Genomic DNA, 26,918 nt, shown 5'->3' on the forward strand with positions numbered 1-26,918 from the left:
TTTAAATTCCAAGCAGCAGAGCACAACTGTAGGGATTTTATCAGCTGGACTAATTCGCTAATTAATATAACTTTAAAGAAAAACCTGTTTTATAAAAGATTTATAAATTCCTAACTTATATAACTTATTTTTAGAGTTGTTGTTGACCTAAATCCTGTAAAATAGTCTTGGTTGACATGTTCCTGGCAATTTTAGCATCTGCAGCAGTTGATTACATGGAAACAAATCAACAATGATCTTGCAATGCAATCTCCAGCTAATTTGCCTTGATAATATGATAAGTATTTTTTGACAATTTTTTTAAATGCAATGTCATATTGTTCCTTTATTGTAACATAGCCTTTCTACTTTTCTCCTTCCTAAAGCTATGAAAGAAGATAGATACCTGAGACCCTCAGAGACCAGCTGACGGCTAGTTTGTTTATCAAACTGAATGGTTGTAGATGAGCTGTGTTCTTAAAGACCTCACATCCACTCATTCACAGTCAGCATTATAGGGGGTCCACTCTACACAATTTTATGGTGGGGAAAGGATGTTGCAAACACATTGTGTTTCACTTTTAACATGAGAAGAGAAAAGAAGCTTTTTGGTTGATGACTGACGGCTGGGTAATGTGAGAAAATAGTTTTTATGATATGTTGTCTGACCACATTGGACATTTATTGTAGTATCCCAAAAGCCACGCTTAAGGGTGGGGTGAAAGGCCTGCTGTCATAGCAATAATCATTCAGCAATGGGGAAAGAGTACAAATAAAAAAATATTTCCCCAAAAGCATTTATAGAGTTGCACACACAAAATAACTGGTAATGTCTATAATTTGTGATGTAACAAATTAAAAAAATGCTTGAGACATTCAAACCTCATTTGTTCATCTCTGCAAACCTGGATGATGACAATTCGAGGATGTGAATATTCTATTGTTGATTGTTGTTAATGAAAATAATAATAAAAATAATAATTATTACTGTAATTATGGCCCTTCAACAGTCTGGCAACCCGTCTGGGTTCAAGCCCAGTGTTTTTCTGTGTGGAGTCTGCATGTTCTCCCTGTGTCTGTGTGGGTTCTCTCCAAGTACTCTGGGTTCCTCTCACAGTTCAAAGAATTGCAAGTAAGGTTAATCAGCAACTCTAAATTGACTGTAGGTGTGCTGTGAGTGTGAATGGTTGTCTGTCTCTATGTGTTGGCCCTGCGATGGACTGGCGACCCACCCAGGGTGAACCCTGCCTCTCACCTGAAGGCTGCTGGAATAGGCTCCAGCCCCCCCCCCCCCCGACCCTTAACAGGATAAGCGGTAGAAAATGGATGGTTGGGTGGATGGATGGATACAATAATTTTGAGCTCAGTAATTATTTAATTTCTCTGGTCACAATGATCAGAGACAGAAAAGTGTGAAGGGGCCTCAAAGCCATGCATATGGCAAATGTCACAGTGCCATGGTTGAGCAGAATAGCATTGCAAATTATCTCTGGTAGCATCAAAGTGTTCTCACACAGTAAGGCATTTTGGTGAATGCAGATTAAAGTAACCTGTTATCCGATCTGTTATCATTGTAAAGAAGTTGGTTATCTATTTAGCTGGACATGAACCAGAACTTCATCTAAGAGAGTTTACCTTGAATAAATTGTTACTAAATTGTTTAATCATTTTTGTGTATCAGGTTTTGGAATGGCAAAAGAAGTCTAGTCTCTCAGACTTTTACTTAAGCTCCATGGACACAATGTCAACATATGGACGTTTCTTAACTTTGATTGAACAATGGCCATTTCAATCAGGGTCTCTCTTTGTAGCACTTTTCAACTTCAAATATCTGACTTTCTTCTCCCATCGGTGTAACCCTTGCGTGTTTTTTTTCCTTTTTCTTTACATAATCATTTATCCAAACCACACATTGTGTACATCAAAGGTAATGTCCATCATGAGTCTCTGTGAAGACTGCATGTGGACATTAGCATGCAACCTATGTATGTAAGCATTTCTGTGCATTCCTTCTTAATTAGGTATTTGCAGGCTGTATAATTTCATGTATGTGAGTGATTGTGCTGCCCATCTCTACACTGTGAACAGTAGGCCTGCTGACACCGCAGCGAGGGTGGATTAATATATCAAACTACTGGCACAAGTCTGCATGCCTCCTGACAGCTACCGTACTCCCATGTGGTCGACTATAGAAAAACATGGGTATCATCTTTGTGACCGAATGAGAAAAGATGAGAGTGCAGCAGAGAGTCAAAGGGAATTGGGGTGGAGCTCACTGAGAGCTCATATAAACACTCGAGCACCTTGAAATTAAAATAACAATACATTTTATCCATCCATCCATTTTTACCACTTATCCTGTTAAGGGTCGCGAGGGGGCTGGAGCCTATCCCAGGAGCCTTGAGACCCGTGAGGGGCGGGGTACACCCTGGACGGGTCACCAGTCCACCGCAGGGCCAACAAATGTAGACAGACAACCATTCACACAAACAGTCACTCTACGGTCAATTTAGAGTATCAATCAGCCTAGTCCCCACTTACATGTCTTTGGACTGCTGGAAGAAGCCTGAGTACCCGCAGAGAATCCACGCAGGCACAGGGAGAACATGCAAACTCCACACAGAAAGATCCTGTACCTGAGCTGGGGCTCAAACCCAGAACCTTCTTGCTGTGAGGCGAAAGTGCCAACCACTGCACCACCGTGCCACCTAATACATTTTATGTTCATCTCAATAATTTATGAATTGGGCCTTGAGCCTTGTGCCCGACCCATACATAACAGCCATAAACTTTAATATTTTCAATCATATCAGTCAGACCCTAATTGAGATGAGGGTGATGGTGGGTGACATCTTTGTGAATTCACCCATGGCTGTTACAACATGGAACAGCAAACATGGGGGAGTAGACAATTGCAAGCTGTACAAAGCTCAAGAAAATGATTTTGCTGACTGTACTTATTTGAACATACACAAAGTCAACAGGTCAAACAGTCAATACCTTATCCAGTTTTGGTGAAAATGCATTCCGACTGGTTGGATGTTTGCTCTTCTCGAAGCTATCCTTCTCAACTCTTTTAGTGACAAAATTACATAATGTGTCTGCTCTTCCAAAGAAAATCATCTTAAAAATAACATTGGTCTTACTATCTCCTGTTGAGGTGTCCTGCGAGTCCAAGATGCCAGATTCCTGGAGTGATCTGATACAGGAGTCCACCAATTCCAGGCCTGTTGTCAGCTCCTCCTCTATGTCTTTCTGTCCGTCTACATAAGCAGAAACACAGAAAAATGGGGGAAAAAAACGTTTCAGACAGTAGAAAGCTGCCTTGTGTCTCATCCCAAATTGCAATGCAGAGATATTGTGACACCAATCATTGGTTTGTGAAAACCTTTTTTTAAAACTCATTTTTTTTTTATTGTGGCTCTTGGAATTTATTGATTCATTTATTTGTTTTTGCACACATATTGTCCACATTGTAAATGCAAATCGACCCATCCTAACTATCTTGATCCTTGCTACTCCCTCTTTGCCTCTGCTCGAAAAACAATGGACAACCACATGCCTCCTCCTGCACATGTTGAGTCATTGGCTGCATCTTTTGGCCTAACAGTGAGGGCTCTCACTCGAGAGACATTGTGCATTTGAGGATCACACTATTCCCTGAACAGGCACCCAGCAGGACACACATCGTCTTTCGGGTTCCTACCCACAGGCAGAGCCAACTGAATCGGAACAGACAACCAACCAAGCAGGAGGCAACACAGGAACAAAACCAGTAGCCCCATTGTTGGTAGGCAACACCAAAGACTGCTGCAATACCTGGATGCATTTAGAAATTTAAAGTAGGAAGGTATATTTAGTGCATAACTCCTGAGCAGTTGGGACAGGGAATTTGTATCTGTAGATATGTAGAAAGAGAGTCACAATTGTGTATCAGTTAAATTGAAGTCACAGAGAAGGAGTTGTACACCTGTAGAATTTTTTTGTGTCCCACAAATACAACTCAACAGTTACACCTTCTCAAATTCTTCATTACAAGTGCACAAATTCTGTTACATATCACAAATTAAGAAATTCCTGCTTTCACACATTTTGCTCCAATTACTGCAGCAAAAAATGGTGTAGAACACATTTGCACATCTGTATCAAAGAATGTGAGGATGTTGACAAAAATTGAAGAGCTATAAATCAGTATGTGAGTTCATGTAATGAGAGTTGCACACCATTTCTACAGGTGTACAACTCCTTCTCTGTGACTTCAACTTCAGTATTACATATTTGTGTATCTTTTTCTACAGATACTTCTTCAACCATAACTCTTGTACAGGACTGACTTACTACTATATATACACTATATCAATACACTGAACATGCTTGATGTAATAAGGGCAGTCAGATATGAGCTAAGAACCTGAGAAGTATAAACAGAAATACTACCTTGGTTGTTCCAGCGAAATTTCTCATCTGCTGAACTGCAAGATAAACAACATAGAGCAAACAGGATTAAAATTCTTAAACAAATAAATTACAACAACAAAAAAAATGTTTTTACAACATGACAGCTATTGGTGTCCCAATTCAGTAATATACATATATATATATATATATATATATATATATATATATATATATATATATATATATATTTTTTTTTTTTTTTCATGTTGCTCCATTGAGATTCAAGTTGCAATATCATATTGGAATAAGTATTTTTTAAAACATATTGTAACCCATATAGCAGTTATATATCAGTGTGTTGCTGTTTTGTGAGTGACACAAAAAATGCTATGCACTTAATTTTTTAATACAATGTATTATTACTTATTGTATCTACATTAAGTATGTTCAGTAACAATGAACAACTATACAATTTTGCAAAAAACATTTAATACATTGACACGGAAATTTTAAATGTAATTGTTCTGACTCTTTTTGTCCATTGAGTTGTAAATGCAATGAGATATCCATATTGTTAAGGCTGTCCAGGTGGTACTTTGCATGGTGTATTTTCAGCTCTACTTTGAAATCTTCCAGGCAATACCACAATATATCAAGATATTGTGATAAAACTGAATCTCTACCCATGTATTGCGATCCCCAATCGAGTAACTCAGCTCCATAGGCAACAAACTATAAAATCAGCCTCTACCATACAACATTGTCAGATAAAACAGGAAAGCCATGGTTAATTCTGCTTAGTTTTCATAATACAATAAAGAGGAGAGAATAAAGAGGATGATAAACTGCCTTGATACGTGGTTTGGAAAAATTCTTCAAGACCTTGGGTAACAGATGCTTATCAGAACAAATTTGATACACTATAAAACACAGGTTGCTCTTCCCATTTCTTCTGGAGAAACAAGGCTTTGTTCTAACAAATCCTCCATCCATCCATTTTCTTCTGCTTATCCTGTTCAGGGTTGCGGGGTGGGCTGGAGCCTATTCCAGCAGCTTTTGGGCAAGAGGCAGGGTTCACTCTAGACGGGTCGCCAGTCCATCGCAGGGCCAGCAAATGTAGACACACAACCATTCACACGAACAGCCACAGCCATGGTCAATTTCAGAGCATCACTTAGCCTAGTCCCCATTTGCACGTCTTTGGACTGCAGGACGAAGCCGGAGTACCGGAGAGAACCCATGCAGGTGACTCCACACAGAAAGATCCAGTGCCCGAGCTGAATATATATATATATATATATATATATATATATATATATATATATATATATATATATATATATATATATATATTTCAGGTATTTGAAGCAAGCCTGTTGGTTAAATGGTGAGGAGATCAGCATGATGTGTTATATAATGTTATATCCTAGTTTGTTTGATAGGAAAAACAATCAATTCAAATATATAAAGTGTGCTTGTATGTTATATCTTTGACAAATTTAGACAAAAACCCAGATGGTTAATGTTAGCTATGTCAGCTTGTTAATGTGAGCAGCTGCAGCTGCCATTTCGTCTACATATGTTTGGCCAAAAAAGCAACAGAAAATGAACATTGATTTTATCAAAGAGCAATTTAGAAGAAACAATTAATTACTCTCTTGACCCTGAACCCCATGTGTGGATTTATCTTGCAAAGGAGTGATTTGAGTAATCAGTCAAGCGCAATAGCTTCAAGAATACATCCCGCAGATGCGCTGGGATGCATCATCAGTGAAGTTACCTGGGTTCATCAGGTGTTTCAGGTCTTTTCAAACATCATACACCCTTGCCCAGGTGACCTGACTAGGGGTGATCAGTCCCCAGCCTGCATCCCAGCATCATTTAGCCACTTGGCTTCCCTCTTCAGCCAGAGCCACCTAGTGACTCTCTCTGCAGCATCCACGGTCAATTTGATGGCCCCCTTCTTAGCCAGGCCCATGGTCACACGCTTGGAGAAGAGTCTGCATAGTGACCGGCCTGCAAAGCCTCAACATCCCACCTTGATAGGCTCACAGTACGTTGTCCATCCGTTTCTCCTGCACTGCTTTGTCATCTCCAGATACTTTGCATGTTTCGGCTCCTGGGCTTGATCAATGCACGCCTCCCAGGGCACAGTGAGTTCTGCCATGATCACCTTCTTGTTGGAGTTGGAGAAGTTTACCATGTCTGGATGCAGTGTGGTTGGGCCGATATGCTCTGGAATGTGCAACCAGATCCACTCTCAGTTCCCAGTCTGCTGCTGAGGAAAGGAGGCCAGTCACCAATCTAGGCTGTGGGGGGTGTCCCTCTCCTGCCTTGATGAAGGTGATGGTCTTCGGGCGGTTCTCGGTTGTTTATGGGTGAGACTACCACGTCTGCTAGTGCTTTGAGCACTTGGTCATGCCGCCAGCGATAGTGGCCATCTGCAACTGCTTTTGGGCAACTGCTGAGGATATGTTCAAGGGATCCTCTTCTGGAGCACAACGCACAGGCTGGAGTCTTGGAGTCAGGCTTGGTAGGCCATCGTATATAGCTTTAATCAGGACTCTGGACTCTGTATTAGTCTGCTTGCACGATGTTATACCAGGTCACCCTTCGCTGCTCTGTGGATTCCCACTTTGTCTGTGCCCTTTGCTGCCTCAGACCCACTATCCTACTAGCTCTCTCTACACTTGTAAAAGAAGAAATGAAAAGAAGACCCAATGCATTACACATGTGTAATTAGTGTGTTTTTTATAACCTACTTCAACTGTTAGTAGTTATTTTGTTTTTTTTTTAGCCTATGCCAAATTTACAGTTATTCACAAAAATGCTGAGAGTTATAAGATGTATTTCTTACAATTTAAGTACCAGCTGTCTCAAGTTTGGTAAATGTTTTCCTCTGTAACAAAAAAGAGTATTGTTTGTTTGTTGTGCTGACCCTGAGATCATGATTGCCCTAAACAAGATGTCGTTTACTGTCCTTTAACACGTGCAACCACTGTTTTAAGAAAACTACAACACCTATCAGATTTCTTAAAACACTATCATATACTTTTATCCTGGCTAAGTACTAACCCATGATTCCAAATGAAAAGACATTTCTGCATTTTTGTCTGAAATCCACAATATCTGTAACCCAAAGCCACCATATAGTGGCCAGACCTTGTAATGAGCACTTCAGTTCTTTCAGATGCAGAAAAAATGCTATTAAAACATGCAATCAATTACCTCCATTGTGAATGCATGCAATCATGCATGCATGGGATCAGCAGAAGAGAGGAAAACTGTGGTACATGTGTATGGGTCCCTCTGTCAGCCAGGCAGATTTCTCATTCATCAGGCATTATTATACCAAACAATACACTCCCACATGCTCACAAAATTAAGAGCATACTTTTACTTTAAAAATACACAGGGAGGGGCACACAAAAGGAAGAGTGTGAGCGCTGGTAAATGGAGAATAGAGAGTCTCTTTCTATCAAACACCTCGACTGGAGCAATTTGATCAGGTTTTTTACTGACCAAGTTTAGCCAGCCAGCACTGATGACAGAGGCTGAGTCAATGTTTTCTTAAAGGGAGGACAGACTGATCTTCCTTTGTTCCCTTTTCATTAAGTGGTGTTACAATATTGCTTCACTATATTATTATTTCTAATTTGAATAATCAAATATAATCAATTACATATTTACCAAACACTAAATGCTGAAATCAGGAGGTTAACATGCTCACAACAGCAATGCTAAAATATTATGTTACTGATATCTTGAAATGTTTGCAATCTTAGAATCGAATGTTTCATGCATGCGGGGCACATCATTTGTTTCGCTGATATACTGCAGCTATTAACATATCAGGGATACTTAGACAGTAGCTGTGGCTGAGAAAGATCTCACATGGGAGAAGCAAGCTGAGGTTTCCTGCTGCCTTGAATGTCTCTGTATTGGCTACATAGTCAAATCAGAGATGTGAGGTCTTATAAGTTGGGGGGCAGTTAACTGAGAATGCCTGGGAGATGGTTTGCAGACATTTTACTATATATTTAAAAAGTTGGATCTATTGAACCCATAGGATTTATCCTGTGGACAAATTGGAAGCTTCTGGTTCCTTCGTCTCATATTCAGAGGTGTTTTCTAAGGGTTGATGGATGTTTTCGAAAATGTCTCTTTGCATTATTTGAGCTTTAGAGTTTTTTTTACTTACAAAGAAGTGATTTGAAGGCATTACTAAGGCTCTTGGTAATGGTGATATGGTGTTTCATTAATATGAACCCTCACTGCTGTCTAAGCTACAACCATCCTCTCCCCCCACCATCATGACAAGCAGTATCGCTGCTCCTCTTTCTCCTGTCAGGTGCAGTTAATCAGGCCTCACAATGTGAAACACTTCATTGACCTCTTGGTCTGGGTACAGTTAAGTGTTTGTTCCTGTTGAATCTCTATGGCCCATCAATGGGATGTGAAATTATAATTAGTGGACCGAGAGAAAAGTAATTGACATAGTGATCAAATCTGCTGTGGCAGGTCACGGTAAGGCAGGGAACTTAATCACCACTAATGATATGACACTATGTGCATTTGTATGTGTATTATGTGCCATGTGACTTAGTATACAAGTGTGTATACATGATGGCACTTTGTGTGCATTACTGAGGGCAGCAGATAATACCTGAATGCATCCCTACATATTACCCAAACTAAAGGACTGTATTGTTTACAGCAAATTTAAATGCAAATGGCAAATGGCAAATGGCTCCTGGACAACACTGGATTATTTTAAAATTACTCTTCTATCAAAATGGACTTTGATTGAATAAAAAGAAAAAAATTTATTGGAATCTGCTACCTGGACATTTGTTGAGAAGTGAAATTGAAGTTGAACACAGTGAATCTTTTTTTTATGATTTCTAAATAACTTGAAAACTAGCAGACTGGGTGCAGTGGGCAGGGCATACATTATTATACCAGTGCAAAGATTCATGGCAATGTCAACATTGTTCGGTTTTCTGTAGTTTTGTCAAGAGTTCTATTGTCATGTAAGGTAACTGCACGTTTGTGGTCAAGAAATGAAAGCCATAACCAGGCTTTACCCATCATCAGCCAGACAGGGTTCATATGATTTGGAGGGTGATCCATCCATCCATCTATTTTCTACCACTTATCCTGTTAAGGGTTGCGGGGGGGCTGGAGCCTGTCTCAGCAGCCTTCGGGTGTGAGGCAGGGTTCACCCTGGATGGGTTGCCAGTCCATTGCAGGGCCAACACATATAGACAGACAACCATTCACACACAGACATGCCTACGGTCACGGGTCTATGGGTGATATATTTTTAAAAGTGGTCTTTGCGCCTTCTTGTTGGAGGATTTTGCCTCATCTGATTATGCCAATCATTTGACTGATAATATAGTCTCCCACTGACTTGGACCAGATACTATAGCAGGCTTGTTATTTGCCCAAAAATATGATTAAAGAAGACATTTAGCCATTTTCCTGATGTTCAGGGTTCCTTAAACTAATCATACCACTCCAGATGCATGCTGTTTTCTCAAATAAATTCTGATCACAGATTAAGCTGGCTCGTGGGCTGTGGGTCAAGAAACTGACTAATACACAGTGAGAGGCACTAGAAACAGGCCTTAAAACAAAATTTGCCTTTCACTCTTCAGGTTTCAATGGTTTCAAAATACATCAAGGTATTCAAAAGTATTGGTGCATCAAAAGTACTGCATTAGAGACAGTTGAAAACTTAAGAAATTTAAGGGGGAAAAAAACTATATTTTGCCAAAGTGTTTATGATTTTTTGGGGTGGTTTTGTCATTTCCAAAAAAAGTGAATTGTTTTTTTGTTGATTGAATAACATAAGAGAAGGAAACCCCTATTTCCAAGAACTGAATCTTAAACTTGTGACTTAATGTCTGTTTCCACTGCTGCTTTCTTTATCTTTTTATTCATTTCTGCTGATAGACAATCATTTGGTTTGTTACAGCTTTTACCTATACCACCATCCTCTGTTGGCACATCTCCTTATTTATTCACCAAAAAACAGTTGATGGAAATTGATTTTCCCTTTCAGTCTTCTGGTGGATCTCCAAATATCGAGTCTGAGAAGAGGATTGTCAGAAAAAGCTTAGAGCAATAGAAAGACAAAGTTTTGCAAGGTAGTGAAAGTCACTATAACTCCATCAAATATGGGGCCTAAAATAAAAGCTACTCCAATGCCCTTTCACAAAAAATAAGATCTATTACATGACACATTTTCTCACACAGATGGAAAATACTATTTTTAACCCATGGCAATACACAAGATAACAGGATGATTGAAGCTATAATTCTCATCAAGTAAACAGCAAGTAGGTAAAAGCTCTGTATTGCAAAACCTGAGCCTGATTTTCACCATTTGAGAAAAAAAAACATGACTTGGTAAAGCCGTTTATTGGGATAAAAGAAGAGATGGGAGGCATAATGCTCTGTAATTTCAAGTGATGGTCAACTCTTGACCCTTCAGGAGTGCTATTTGGTGCTATTCCTAGAGGGAAAATAGGGAAAAATCAAACCACTGCTCTCTGATCATCTTATCTCACTGACAGGTCTGCTACATGAAGTATAAGAGACAGAATTAAAATAGAGAGGGGGGGAGCTAGGTGGAAGGGGGGCAGTTAGATGGACAGAGGGAATATGATTCAGAGAGAAAAAACAGGTAGAGGTAGAGTTAGGGAACACAGAAGAGTGTCAGAATATGACAGAGTTATGCGAGTTATGCTGAATCTAACGAGGGGGGCTTAAAAGATTGAATACCAGAGACAACAATGAAAAATGCTGTCTTGACCACCAAATAAACACATTTAGAACTTGCTCTATATAATCCATCTACTTCCATGCCCTTCGTAATTTATCATATTTAATATATTATCAATTATCTCTGCTGATCATAATGACCATTCCACTTGTAGTTCCTTAAGACAGAGATCTTCTGTCATAGAGCCACCCATGAAGGGACAGAAAAAGGGAAAGAAAGGCTAAATAAAGGTTTTTAGATCTGGAAAACTATTCAAGTTCATTTACATTCAAACGTCTAGGCCTGGAGTGTTACTCATCTACTCTGGGCCATTTTAAAGACTAAAACGTGCTCTCTCTGTCTCTCACTCTCTCTCTCACACACACACACACACACACACACTCACACACGCACACACACACACAGATCCTTGTACTTATATCTTTGTGAGGACTTTCATTGATGTACTACATTCCCTAGCCACTCACCCTGAACCTCACCAGAACCTGATTCTAACCTCGACACTAAAACCAAGTCTTGACCTTCAAACGGCCCTTTGAGGATGTGAGGACCAGCTAAAATGTCCTCACTTTCCAAAAATGTCCCACTCTGCTGGTTAAATACATATTCTTGTCCACAATATGTAGCAAGTCCAAGCACACACACACACACACACACACACACACACACACACACAAAAACATACAGTACAGACTGAGTTTTTAGGGTTCCTGAAAGACTTGTCTGTCCTGAAAGACTTTGGTCCTTATACAGTATCTTATTGCCCATAATGCACTGCTCCTTGAATTTGATTTGCACACATCACTCTCTATTTATTTATATTTCTTTTTATCCATCCATCCATTTTTACTGCTTATCCTGTTAAGGGTCGCAGGGGGCTGCAGCCTATCCCAGCAGCCTTCAGGTGTGAGGTGGGGTTATTTCTTTTTATTTATATTAATTTGTAAAAGAAATCAAGGTCACCTCCAAAGACAAAACCCTGAATAAACAAATGGAGAAATATAAAGAAATAAATGTGATGTGGCCAGAGTTAATTTCATTGAGCGTTTTGACAGTGTTATCAGAGCTGTCAAACTTGGTGTGTAAATTGCTCACGTCCTGAGGAAGTGCAGTGCCAAGTTTGAGGGTCTAAGGTCCGGGGGTCAATAATTTTGGATGAAAAAGCCATAGAGATGATACTGAGATGGCAGATCTTTTGAGAGTAGACAGGGTGACAGAATTAGTGCACTGCATCACCTAAAATTACAAATAGAATAACTAAGATCAAAGTACGAGATCAAAGTCAGAACAAATAGATCAAAGTCTTGGAGGTTTTAAGATGTCAAATAACCATGGTTCCTCAAACGGGCTCTGGGAACTAATGGTCTGAAATTCAGATGCAACTCAACTATCACATATCACGCTGATCCACGGCAATTTTTCATTTCATTTCATTTATTTATCTCACATCATGGAAACAATATTTCATTACTGATTCTCGGTCACAATTTCAATACATTTCTTTCATTCCATGATGGTTTACAAATATAACTCACACTCACTCTTTGAAAGCTCTCTTCGGCAATGGGTAGGTAGTGTACACTGTGCTTATCACAGCATTTTGCCTGACTTTTTGCTGATTCTAACAAAAAAGACTGTTGAGAAGAGTACAACTGATTTATGAATCCAAAGCTTCATAGCTTTCTTAGCTTTGTAACATTTATGTGCTTTAAATCTCCATGTGCTCAATAATTTGTCATTGTTCATATACAGCTATTCGCTAATAACCATCCATCCATCCATTTTCTTGCGCTTATTTCTGTTAAGGGTTGCGGGGGGTCTGGAGCCTATCCCAGCGGCTACGGGCAAGAGGCGGGGTTCACCCTGGACAGGTCGCCAGTCCATCGCAGGGCTAACAAATATAAACAGACAACCATTCACACTCACAGTCACACCTAGAGTCAATTTAGAGTATCCAATCAGCCTACTCCCTAATTGCATGTCTTTGGACGGTGGGAAGAAGCTGGAGTACCTGGAGAGAATCCATGCAGGCACAGGGAGAACATGCAAACTCCACACAGAAAGATCCCATGCCCAAGCCAGGACTCAAACCCCGAACCTTTCTGCTGTGAGGCGACAGTGCTAACCACTGCACCACCGTGCTGCCATTAGCTAATATACCTATTGATAACTGTCACTTTAAAAAAAAAGGCAATTACTGTAATTGCAAGATGATGTGGTTATTTAGTATTTTTTATGAACCTCAACATGTACTGGCTATTTGCCATATTGTTTTAAGTCAAATTAGTCAATATATTAAAACCATTTTCAAGGGCAAACCAAAAGCAGAGGAGCTGATAACAGCAGGAATCTTGAAACATGAAAAGCTCAAGTTGTGTAAATTCATGCCATGGTAATGTCCACAGCATTCTGTTTCTGCAAGTCCAGATGGATAAACACGAAAAGGATATGATCTGAAATATGGTCTCAGCTAGACCAGGAGCTGATGTAGTGACTACTTAAAATATCCACAGCTATGGGAACTAGCAGAGAGCCACTCCACTACAGACGGCATAGTGTAAATGTAACAACTTTTTTTTCTACAGCAGGAATGGCAGGATTGCGATGAACAAGAGCCCCAGGAAAATATCATATAATGCATCACAAAAAGAGAGTCAATACTGCAAGCTGAAAGGACTTCAAAGATGCCCATAATTCACTGGCTGACCCCACTGGAAGTAGCAGCTAACTGCTTTGGTGAAGGGACTGAGCAATCACCTCCATCTGGGGCACAAAATCTGAAAACTTACTGCTTACTGCAACACCAAAGAGTTTATTAGTATGGTGGGCAGCCTGAACACACAGTCAGCCATAGTTGTGACAGCATGTCACAACTGCATGACCTGGTGGCAATACTGGAAGAAAATCAATTGTCCTCATGCAGCAAACAGCCTCAGAACATTTCAAATGACTGAGTGTTTACAGGTTGATAAACTCCATCCCTTTCAGATTTTGGTGAAACAATAATAAAGTCATATGACAATATCCAACATTCTTTCATTGGATAATAGTAGTGAGGGTACACACAAGACAAAAACTTCCTGTTTGAGTTTTGCATGTTCTTCGTAAGCCAATGGAGGCCACTCTGGGTGCTCAAACTTCCTCAAACAGCCAAAAACATGCAAGCCTGACTCATTTAACAGTCTCAATTGCCTATAGGTGTAAATGTGAGTGTGAATGGATGTCTGGAATAGCGCAAGCTTTCTGGGGTATACTGTGTCTCTTGCTCAATGTCAGCTTGGACTGGCTACATACCAGTTCTCTCAGTTTGGGGATCACCATCCCGAGTGCTCTTACTACCACTGGGACCATGTCGGCCTTGATATTCCACATCCATTCCAGCTGTTTTTTTAACCCCTGGTACATCTCAACCCTCTCATGTTCTGTCTTCCTGATGTTGGCGTCAGCTGTTATTGCCATATCTATTGCCACTGCCCTCTTCTGCTGTTTGTCCACCACTACTATGTTGTCAGTCTGGAAGCTGAAGTCCCACATCGCCTTAGCCCTGTTGTTCCCAACTACTTTTGGTGGTATGTCCCATTAGGATTTGGGTACTTCTAGTCCATACTGGGTACAGATGTTTCTGTACACTATCTCCACCACTTAGTGGTGCCTCTCCATGTACACTTTTGCAGCTAGCATCTTACACCCTGCAATACTATGTGTTTGACTGTCTCAAGAGCATCCTTACATAGCCTGCACCTTGGGTCTGATCTGGTGTTGTAGACCTTGGCCTCTAGATACTTGTAGCTGCTCTGGATGTCACCTATATTCCCTTCACCTGAAGCGACCCCCTCAGTTCTGGTCATCATGCCTCTCCTTGATACCATCTGGCCACATTTGTCCAATCCAAATGACATCCCTATGTTGTTGCTGTAGAGCCTGGTGGTGTGGATCAGTGAGTCAATTTCTCACTCATTCCTGGCGTACAGCTTCATGTCATCCATGTAGTGGTGGCTGATTGTTGCCCTGCTTCGGAATTAGGATCCATAATCACTCTTTGTGATGATGTGACTGAGGGGGTTCAGGCCTATGCAGATGCAGAACAGGAGTGGTGACTGTTATAAAAATTCTGTTCACATGCCATGATGGGGGTTTCTGGTTTGTCCCGCAGTTTGCATAAATACAAACAACAGTTAAGATTTACGTATGAGGGATGGGTGGAGGGGATGGGGGTGGAAGGTGTTCCCCGTGTTCAGGGGGTTTCTGGGTGCCCTGGTGGCTTGGTCCTGACCTGCCTGCTATCCTGGGCTGGGGGCGTGATGTCCTGGTCCCCCACATCAGCTACCCACAGCATCCAAGACAAACCGTAGCATACACATACATACACATACACACGCACATACATACACATACACACGCGCATACACACATGCGGTGCACAACTGATCCATAATCACACACTCAGACATTTATTTGAAAAATTATGTTAAACCAAATGGTAAGCCTGCACTGGAAATTCTGCAACCAATGTTTTTTTTCTTTTTTTTCTCTCTGTTGTTATTGTTGTTAATGTTCTTTTGTTTTTTTGTTTGTTTTTCTGCTATTGTTATTGTTTTTGTCCCCCCCTCCTGTCTTCCCTATCCTGTCCCTGTTCTCTCTTCCTATCCACTCCTGAGCCTCAGTCTGGTAGCTTTATCAATGAACCAATACGTTTCCAAATAAAGTTAAGCACAAATGGCGATAGGAGGAGTTTATCAGATTCCTCCTTTGCAGAGTAAAACTGCTTCAGTACAACAAGGCACCAGGAACATCGATACTGCTTGCCCCAGCTGCTGAACAGGACAGGTTTAAAAAAAAAAAAAAAAGATTGACGTATGAGGCCAGTATAGTATAGGTTAGCGGGGGTCATAAAGGACTAAAGGGTCAAGAGATGGGTCTGGAAGATATTACCGGTAACTTGATTTAAAGATCTTAGTCACTACTTGGAGGACTGGGAAAATACGTGATGATATCTGTGGAATGTGTCTGTATAAACAGGAGAAAGCAGAATACCCAGTTGTAAGTATAAACCAAACTGTTAGTGCTCCAAAGTGAGTCTTTTCTCTGTAACCTCACTTGTGTCCATCCATCCATCCATTTTCTTCTGCTTATTCCTGTTAAGGGTTTGTGGGGGGGCTGGAGCCTATCCCAACGGGTACACCCTGGAAAGGTCGCCAGTCCATCGCAGGCCTCACTTGTGTGTTGCACTGTAAAACAGTCCTTGTACAAGAAAATAAATGCGGCTTTGAATTGGCCTCTAGAGTCATCTTCCGCATCCCTATCTAGTTTCTGACAAAGGCTCTAAGTTTACTGTTGATGTTGTACAGTTCCAGACATTCCAGTATCCATATGTGTGGCATTGAGTGCACCTGGGAGTGCACGGGTTGGTCTGTTCTTACAGTCTTGGGTGACACCTCTATCAACCAGTAGCTGATGCTTGGCTCCTCTGGTGTTAGTGCCAGTTCCTCTCTTAGCCCTGTTCATGTATTGACCAGGGTGCTTGCTTATCTTAGCCACGATTATACCTGACAGGAACTTCAATGTTGTGAAGAAGCAGGTTATTGAGATTAACAAAGTACAACAACAATGGTACGATAAGGCGGAGCCAGGAAGACAGGTCAGCAAGGAAATGTCATCATCACCCCCACCAACTGAGATTGGGTATCAAGCCCTAATCAATATGAACAGCCTCAATGCAAGAGCTGCTGACCTCAGAAGGAAGACTGTGAACAACATCAATCCTGGAACCTCTGATGAATACTGAAGCTGAGGTGTCAAGTACCCTCAGAAAATCCAGCAGTGGATGTGAAAGATTTAAGTGTTGTTGGTTGCTCATGAATGTTACATAAAGTAACCTGTTTATAGAGTTGTGCTGTAAAAGCACAGTTGATCTATTTTATAAGTAGACAGACGATAACTGGAGGTCTTGAGAGATGCGGGATGTGTCCTGCAGGGTAAATGATTTTTTGCTTATTGGCTTGAGAACAAGTCATGGTGAATGTGTGGCTGCTCCCATAAGGGACAACTATCAGCAAGGAAACACAGGACACATGTCCAAATGTGATGATGTTATCATCAAAGGCAGACAATATTTCAACCAAAACCCAAAAGTACAATTACTTGCAAAAGTTGCAAGTAATCGATTAATGAAAGAATCACACATACCTTACTCACATTGCAAGTTCTGGTCATGCCCTCTCTCTAATTTTTTGCAAAACTGCAGACTGAAACTACAGGCAGTTGCAGACAAACGTATAGAAAATTCCATCATTAGGATTAATTATGTTAATCAAAACACATCTTTTCCATGGCATTGTTACTTCATAGAATGTAAATTTAAAGAGGTGTTAAAGGTGTTGAAAAAATACCATGAGAGGAGGGCCAGTGAACTAGACTGATGTTGAAGTAATTTTGCTGTTTGGAAGGCACTGATGGACAAACCTAACCTGTTTTGTTGATAGAGGTGCAAGTTTTACTATTTGGGTAATTTTGAATTGAACATTTTCAATTTTTCAGGGAGAAGGACATTCTTTTGGTGATTGGCAGGAGCATGAGTTTTCTGATTAGAGAAGGTGCACAACAGAAAATTCCTGGTGAGAATTGATCCTCAAATAGGGGACACATGTGGAGTGACAGTTTTATATATTATGTGGGTGCTTGACATCTCTGTCTGTTGACGCTGTCAGATTTCTTCAACATGATGAACTTGTTTATTTGAGCACATAACTGAGGTAAACAAGATTCAGAGACTGCGTTTAAAAATGTAAACTTGATTAGCTGCAATGCAAATGAAATAACAATTGCCAGTAGTGCTACAGCAGAATAAAAAAAACAGCTCTGTGTATCTGGCTGTGACAGATAACATTTTCAGTTTGTTTTTAATAATAAGCTCGGCGTGACCTGCTTAATGGGAGGACAGTGAAGGTGAAAGGAGATATCTGTCTGTCTGATCTACAAAAATCCAGGTGAGGTGGTGCAATGATTCATTCTCCTCCCATCTGCCTTATAGAGATAGAAATATGAAACCCTTTGAAGCGAGTGATTAGAGTGTAGCAGGATGAGGTGCAGCTTGCTGTTGCAGTTAACCCATCCACATGAGCCAAACAAATGGTTTGAGAGGGAGTGTGACAGAGGGAAAGCAATAGGGAGAGAGGGAAGCAGAAGTCTCCTGTCACCCACTAAATTGGTCAGAATTACTTCCTATTCTGCCAAGATAAAAGGTGGCCATTTTGACTCTAGGCCAGAAGTTAAATGAGAGGCAAGGAGGAGGACATGTTGGTTCTCTGTATGAGACCAACCAGTCTTTACAGAAGCTCTCTGTGAATTGCCCAGAGACAGACTTACTGTATCTGTGGCTGTATTTTTCTTAGCAAATAAATAAACCATCACTCCTGATGAAGATAAAAGAAAGGTTTCTTGACAAATGTTATGCCAGAAATGATTGGCTGTGATATGTCTCTCTCAGGACACCACACAGGCCTTTGAGCCTTTCTGTCATACTGAATAAAAAACAAGCCTTTTGCAAGAGCATTGCAGAGAGTGGCACTTCAGGAATTTACAGGCTAGCATGCTCAGTCATCTTTTTCAGCCAACACCACACAAACAAAAGCTGATGTATGTTGACTTCAGTGCAGAGTGACACACTTTCCCCTTTTCAGTTATCAAGGGCCAAAATATTGAGCCTGTCGACAACTACAAATAAGTGCGTTTGTCAATAGACAAAACAACCCTTCCTGTTCAAAGAACAGCTTCCTTTACAGGAATAGAGGGTTTGTCTTCTACTGGGCAGAGAATCTCAAACAAAAGGGTTGTTTTGAAGGAGGAGAATACTGCCAAAGCTGCTGAAATGAAGGATTCACATGCTGCCATTTCTACTGGGACTATGTATCACCTGTGCCACAGCTGGCCAAATGGGACCCGGGAGGCAAATTTGGTCTACCATAAAATTAAATTTGGCAAACACATACAAAAAGTATTTTAACAACACTAGTGTGTCTGCTTTTGGCCTACAGCCAACCATTTAGTTTGAGGTTTTGGCCTACCAAGGGAAATAGTTTTGGCACCCCTGCCCTATGCTGTGGAGTTGCTGCCTTGACAAGTTGCCCTAACAAGTGATACATGACTATGTGACACAGCTCTAGTGGGAAAACCAGTGTTTTGACTGCTGGGCCTACTAAGAGGAATACTCTGTCCAGTCGTGACTGACAACTTGTGGCCATCTGTTCATTAATTGGTTAGTAGGTTGTTGTGGTGTCAAATTGATTGGCTACCTCTTGGTTAAATTCACATACCTACAGTACACACACTATGTGACGCTGCCTGTCAGGTCTCTTCATTAGCACTGATTGGGTCTAGCCAAGCCACTTTGCTGGATGGCAGACTTCCAAAACAAAATGAAGGAAAGCCTTCCTTGGTGGGCATCACGGTGGTGTAGTGGTTAGCACTGTGGCCCCACAGCAAGAAGGTTCCAGGTTTGAGCCCCGGCTTGGGCACGGGATCTTTCTGTGTGGAGTCTGCATGTTCTCCCTGTGCCTGTGTGGGTTCTCTCCTGGTACTCCAGCTTCTTCCCTCAGTCCAAAGACATCAAGAGGGGACTCGGCTAATTGGATACTCTAAATTGACTGTAGGTGTGGCTGTGAGTCTGAATGGTTGTCTGTATATATGTATTGGCCCTGCGATGGACTGGCGACCCATCCAGGGTGTACCCTGCCACTCACCCAAAGGCTGCTGGGATAGGATCCCGCCCCGCCCCCCCATAACCCTTAACAGGATAAGCGGTAGAAAACGGACGGAGGGCATCCCTTGGTAGCTAAATTGGATGACTATGGCACTCAGTTCTATTGTGCTGCTGCAGGTGGATCTCTGGTGTGTTCAGCTTTAAAGCTGTGGAAGGAGCCTAGGAGAGGATCACTGAGGCAAAATACCACAACACAAAATTTACACACTGTTCTTCCTCATCTCTCTAGCCTAGTTTCTCACTACTCTCTTACAAGGAGCACACACCCACCTGTAACAACTACAGAATTGTGTCAAACTAACATGGGATCACCACATTGTCATGTTTTGTCCTAAAGGGATTTAGTTAATTATATTTTTTTATAAACAGTGTATCTGACACAGTGTTTTTTCTCAGTGATTTTCTCATTCCCTTCTACTGAGCAAATGTATGACTGAGTTAGTATCTTTCAATGTATTTTAAAACCAAACTGTTCTTGTGCTGGTGAATTTAGTCATTGTACATATGGTGCATGATTTTAAGAACATATCTCCACCACACCAAGCTAACTATAACATTATGTTGTGTCAGCGCTCATGTGCTCTGCCCAAGTTCAAATGCCGGGTTTTGGAAGAGCACAGTGCACACCTTGTCCGACCTAAATGGACCTTGTAATTGTGAATAAAGCATGCAGTCAGTGGCAGTATCCAGTTTCCATCCATCCATCTGTTTTCTATACCGTTCATCCATTAAGAGTCACATGGGGGGGGGGACTGGAGCCTATCCCAACTAACATTGGGTGAGATGTAGAATACACCCTGGACGGCTGTCCATCGCAGGGACATCAAGTAGCAATTAGGGGCTCAGTATCTTGCTCAAGGATACATCTACATGGTCACTGGGGGAAGGGAGGATGGAACCAGCAACTCTTTTTTTTATTTTACTCTGTTCTTTACTTATTTACTTTAAAGTTCAGAAAGGCGGTGTTGTAACTTTTTCATGTCATACGGCACACAGCAAATATCATAGAATAATTTATCCAGCAAATCTAATGAACTTGAAGGGACAACTGACCCTTGAGGACAGACAAAATTCTCCAGGGGAACATGACTTAAGCATTGAGCTTCAAAAACATTTGTAGATATTTTTTTTCAGAAAGGTATGTAATAAGATTTTTCCTCATCATAAAACAAATCTCAAACTCTTCTGCTCCACCATCTATATAGCAATATGCTGAGGTAATTGGTTCCATCTGAGGTACACCCAAAACACACGAAGGATTAATTTTGGGACAAATGACAAGCTTTTTGAGACCTTCCACTGGACTTTGTGCCCAAATATTCACTGGTGATCTTATCTGAATTAAAAAAAAAAAAAAATCTGATTTGAATGACCGTTACTGTCGAACCAGATGAAATTCCTTATCAGTTATTTCACACTTTTTCATGTCTGAGATAGATTATTGAGTTCTGAGTACAGTTGAATGCACCATTACATCATACACATCAAATGACTTGAATACGGCCCATTTTGTTTAATCAGAAAAACAAAGAAGTCTTTTATTTAGTTAAAATAAACTAAACTTAATCTGAAAAAGTTAAAATAAATTTCCTTCAGGGCTCGTACACATCTTCACCAAGAAATTTCCTTTAACTTTTTATGTTTTCCAGGTATTTGAAGAAAATTAACCACAATATATTTACCTCAAATTAAAGACAGGCTACAATATTGAACACAAAATCAACATGTAGTAGAGTATATCAGTATTAAATAAAATAGATTTACAGAACTAAATATACCGTACATTAATAGGCAAACACTAGTGAAGCTAATTACCGTAACTTTTCCAAACTTTATTTTCATTTTTCTTATTTATTTTAGACATCTTTTCCAGGCTCACAAATGTTCATATTCCATGAATAGTATAAACAGGACAGACAGGAGAGTAACTATGTAACTTCATATGCTCTGCTAAATCAAATCAAAATAACACCTTTCAACATAATTCAATCCAACACAACCTAAACACTAATTACAGCCACCAAAATAGAGCTGAATCAACACCTCTCTGACACAATAATCAATGTAATTCGCCCTTAGGAGGCTCAACACTGCTGCTGGTTTTATCTTCTGTCTCTCTCTCTCCCTTTTTCTCTCAATCCACGGGAGATGACCAGCCAACCAATCATGCATGTCCATACCACTGTTGCCAACTGCTTACTGACTGAGTAATTTGGCTTTCTGTAAATAATATTATAAGAACCTAAACTGTGTTTGAAGTACTTTTATATAAATATATTATGACATCAAAGCACTCCTAACTTTTACAGTTTCATTACATATTGCGTGTCCCCCCCCTCCATTTGTTTTTGTATATTTCAATTTTTCCTGTATAGGGGTGGTGCATGGTGGAGCAGTAGTTAGCACTGTTGCCTCACAGCAAGAAGGTTGTCTGTGTGGAGTTTGTATTTTCTCCCTGTGTCTGCATGGGGTCTCTCTGGGTACTCAGGCTTTCTTCCACAGTCCAAAGATGTGAAATTTAGGTTTATCGGTGACTCTAAATTGATCACAGGTGTGAGTGTGAATAGATATTTGACTATATGTGTTGACCCTGCAACAGACTGGTAATCTGTTCAGGGTGTACTCCACCTCTCGTCAGCTGGGATAGGCTCCAGCCACCCCCCCCCCCCCCCCTGCAAAAAAAACAAACAGAAAATGGATGGATGGCTGGATTGAATGAACTGACTTGAAAAAGACAAATGGCCAATATCTTTTTTTAGGAAATATCTGGTTTTCATTGCATTTCTTCTGTTTCCTCAGATCCTGCATTTAACCTCATCAACTCCTGTTAGGTCAGTATGAATATGTAATTGTGTATTTAAATATATGTTTGTGTGTCTGAATACTAGTTGCCAATGCTTGCCTGTGTGTGCATGCTTCTGTATTCCTGTTTGTGTGTTAATGTATTCAGAAGGTTTTCATATGAGCTAAGCTGTGACACTCCTGTCTCTAGCAATTCAATATCACTTTAAATCAAGATATATGTGCTTTAATTAATCTGTTGTCATTTCTTTTTTCCGCCCTTGTCTTGTGTCATTTTTATATGCTATGTGATTTTATATGCTTCATGTATGCCCATCTCTATGTACACACTCGATGTGTCTGTAGATGAGGGAAACCTCAGTTGCCTTTCAAGTATGAATAAAAGTTTGAATGAATAATACAATCAAAGATGACTGGGGAAGGTTAGTGCGTGCAGACACACACACACACACACACACACACACAAGGCCAAGTGTGACGAACAGAGCCCTTCTGTGGCAAGATATTTGGCTTATTAGGAGTGTCTGAGTCTCCAAGTGAGTCGTGTTAAGTCAGTGTGAGTTTATGTTGGCAGGGTGGCAGGTTAAAAAAGTTTAACATGTAAATGCAACTATCCCCACAACCCCTACCCCTTTTCCCCCTGCCTCATCTTGTTATTCCCTCACCTTCTTCATCTCTTTCCTGTATCTTAAGCCCCTTTCACACTGCACCAAAAAAGCGGGTGCACATGGGTGTTTGGGCACTCTGAAAGGGTTGCCTCGGTATTTCAACCCATGTCCACTAACCCTCCAAGCGACCCTGGTGTTTAGCTGCTCGCCTCAGCTCTGCTAGGCTCACCTGCAGTGTGAAAAAGGCAACCCTCATTGTCTCAAGTTTCCCACAACCTTCCTGTCGCATTCTGATTTTGTCACAGTGCCGCCTGTCAGGCTGTCATTGTGGAAGCTCCGGAAAAAGAAAAAAAAATATTTGGCTGCGAGAGCTGCTCACTCATCTCTCAATAAAGTTTTGGCCTCTGCCATAAGATCAGTTTTCCTTCCCCAAAACTCTATTTCACTCCTTTTTTTTCCTCAAACATTTTTTTACATCCATGGTATCATCCCGCTTCTTTCTCTGTCCTCTTCTCAGCTGTATGCCCTCTTTACCCAGTGTTCCTCCCCCAGTATTCATTGTCTGTCTTAATTTCAAAATGCCATATTTCCTACTAATTCACATTTGTGGTAGCATTGGAATAATTTCTAATGTGTTCAGAAGGACTTCCTTCATAAACAGGTACATATCAAGGAATACAGTATATCATGCATGTCTCACAATATCTGCATGCATATATCATGTAATTATCACTTCCGATATGAGTTATTTCAAATTTGGCAGAAGTGTTCACTGGGACTATGAACTACATTGGTATTGAAAGGTGACGGTCACTCGCACATGCAGGTGATATCTGTCCCATTATCTGTAACACAAATTCACAGCAATGCCATTACAGAATGGCCAGGTGTGGCCCATGATTCATGGAGGCACGTGTTCACCTCCTGTGGCTTTTGGGGAAAGTGTACAAGCTGCACTTGCCAACCCTTCCTCATTACCACAACTGAGGTGCCCTTGAGCAAAGCCCTTAACAATAATTGCTCCACCAAGATCACACTGGGGTTGTACTGTTAGCCGCGAGGCGGGAGTGTGTACCTGGGACTGTTATCACAATATTTCTGTAAAGGAGAGCATTGTTCTCAGGCCTTGTGCGCAACTGGTAAACAGATCAGTACTGATTTGATGTAATCACAAGTGGACAGCTCTGCTGAGTGTGTTCGCTCACTTAGCTTCCCATACAATTCCTATGATCAGATATTACCTGAATTTACCCTCAACAGTATATATTTATAACAATGGCAGATGCAAGTACGCCACTCAGAACATGTAGAGATGAAACACTTTTATGTGTTTCTTCATAGTAAAGGTAACCTGTTGTTTTGGATGATCTCCGGCGTTTGAAAAAAAAGAGAGAGAATCAGCTGGTGGTTGAGAGACATTCACTATTTAATTACAACAGTGAGTAGCTCAGCCAGTGATACTTTTCTCTTGTTTATCAGTTGGAAATTAAATAATAAAACTATCTCTCTATGGAGTTTTCATGTTTTCAGATGTTTTAATGATCATCTGCTGTTCACACACAAAGCTGTGGCCTTTCTACTTAAAGAAAAGATACCAGCTAATGAGGTGGTCCTTCAATGTGTATCCACATGTGGCCAACACCTTACGCAAATGTTAAGTGATCAGATCTCCCAACACATTGAGTGTGTTCTCAACTTGAGTGTGTGTGAGGCTGACCATTTTTGATCAAATCAAAAAAAAAGGAAAGATCTTATCACCAAGTGTGCATGGAGCATAGGTGGAAACCTGAATAAATAAATAAAGGTTAAAAAAGTGTTTCAATGGCAGGCAAACAGTAAAATTTCAATTTTTTTTCTTCACCACATTACTACAGAAATCAAAGTGAGAATTTTTTTATTCACAAATATCTGACCCTAATATGAATACCTTCCAGGCACATATGAGGTGAAAACCATGAAATAATGTAGCAGATTCATTCATTCACATTCCAACCATCAATGGGCTCTTTCAAACTGCCGGCAAATCTGATTTGTTTCACTAGTTAATATTTTTCTCTCCACAATATTATTTGAAAGAGATGAGCAATTTGTTTTGTTTCCAGATGTAACCATCTTAATACAATATTTAAATTTGCCGTTATCCTCGAATAACAGGTTGCAGACTGTTTGAAGACACTATAAAATCCTATTTGAGCATCCATTCTGACATGCATCAGTAGAAATCTGATTCAATCTCCAGATTTGCAAAAAACACATTTCATGTGTTTTTTTGCTGTCTAATCAATCCATTTAAATTCAATATGGATATGTTAGAAATCTGACTTGCCCTGGCAATTTGTCAAAAGCCTATGTTTCCTTCATCTGATCAGCTAGAAGAGAGATCAAGATCCCACCAGATGGTCACCTTTTCCACTTTCACTCCAGGAGATCATTAATTAGAGTTCTGTTTGGATCACAACAAATATGAGCATTTAAAATTGGCCTTGCACTTCCATCCTCTTTCATCTGCCTCGCAATATTTAAGTAAAAGGTATCTCTCAGGCAATGGCTGTTTAAATGTACATTCTCATTACCTGCATTGTTATAAATAACTGCTAATAAAAACAATAATTCCAAAAGACAAGCAAATGGTAAAGAAAAAATTCAGAGCCCATACTGTGTAATACATTTAGGTACTTTTGTAAAACGGTTGTGCATTTAAGTGTAACTCTGTGTTTTCAACCAGGCAAAGTGATAGCACATGCGTACTTAGTGCCAGCATTTAGAGGGAAGCATAGAATGTGATGATGTTTATGACAGTCAAAAGGATCAAACAATTCGATTAATGGTCAATTTAAAACCATCTCAAAAATGCAGCAAAATACAATAGCAATGTAGTTTTCATTCAGAACCATGAATAGCTATTTATGTCAAAGCCAAATTTTCTCCTGTGTGAGGGAACTAAATATCATCCATCCATCTGCATAGTTAATTGACAACCTCATAGGTACCATTGCTGGTATTCTCTGTCAGCTTCCTCAGTGGTACCATGCTGCTTTTGTCCATATAAATGACATTGAGTTTATTGTGTACAACTGCCTGGATTCATGTAAACATAAGGCTAATATCATTTATCTATGAAGAAATTGTAGACCTTGTGCATTTGGTAAATGCTGAAATTCCAGTCCTTTTTAAAAACTCAAATTGTCAGAAATCAAGACTACAAAAACCTGCTGAAATAGATCATTACCTCCACTTATCCTGTTGCTCTGGGTCGCAGGGGCAGCAGCCTCAGGAAGAAAGCCCAGACTGTCCTCTCCCCAGCCATTTCCACCAGCTCTTCTGGTGGAAGGTGTTCCCAGGCCAGCCGAGAGATATAATCCCTCCAGCGTGTCCTGGGTCGGACCTGAGGCCTCCTTCCGGTAAGGCATGCCTGGAAAGAGGCATCCAGGAGGCATCCTCACCAAATGCCCGAACCACCTCAACTGACATGGAGGAGCAGCAGCTCTACTCTGAGTCCGTCCCAAATGACTGAGCTTCTCACCTTATCTCTAAGGGAGAGCCAAGCCACCCTATGGAGGAAACTCATTTCAGCCACTTG

At 40.5% G+C, this 26,918-nt stretch overlaps 1 protein-coding gene across 8 annotated transcripts in view; it reads right to left on the reverse strand.

The window, feature by feature from the left end:
* The window catches only part of ctnnd2b (catenin (cadherin-associated protein), delta 2b), a 212,241-nt gene that overhangs the window by 107,362 nt on the left and 77,961 nt on the right, over nucleotides 1-26,918 (reverse strand). For all 8 annotated transcript variants that reach the window (XM_086205179.1, XM_086205172.1, XM_086205173.1 and 5 more), the window contains 2 exons: nucleotides 4,417-4,451; nucleotides 3,126-3,242 (listed from right to left, as the gene is read on the reverse strand). In XM_086205179.1, coding sequence (XP_086061305.1) covers nucleotides 3,126-3,242; nucleotides 4,417-4,451 — 152 coding nt within the window. The remainder of the gene's footprint in view (nucleotides 1-3,125; nucleotides 3,243-4,416; nucleotides 4,452-26,918) is intronic.

Source organism: Aulostomus chinensis, chromosome 5, assembly GCF_037954235.1.
Source record: "Aulostomus chinensis isolate RoL2024-O1b breed Wild chromosome 5, RoL_Achi_v1.0, whole genome shotgun sequence".
Taxonomy (NCBI): Eukaryota; Metazoa; Chordata; class Actinopteri; order Syngnathiformes; family Aulostomidae; genus Aulostomus; species Aulostomus chinensis.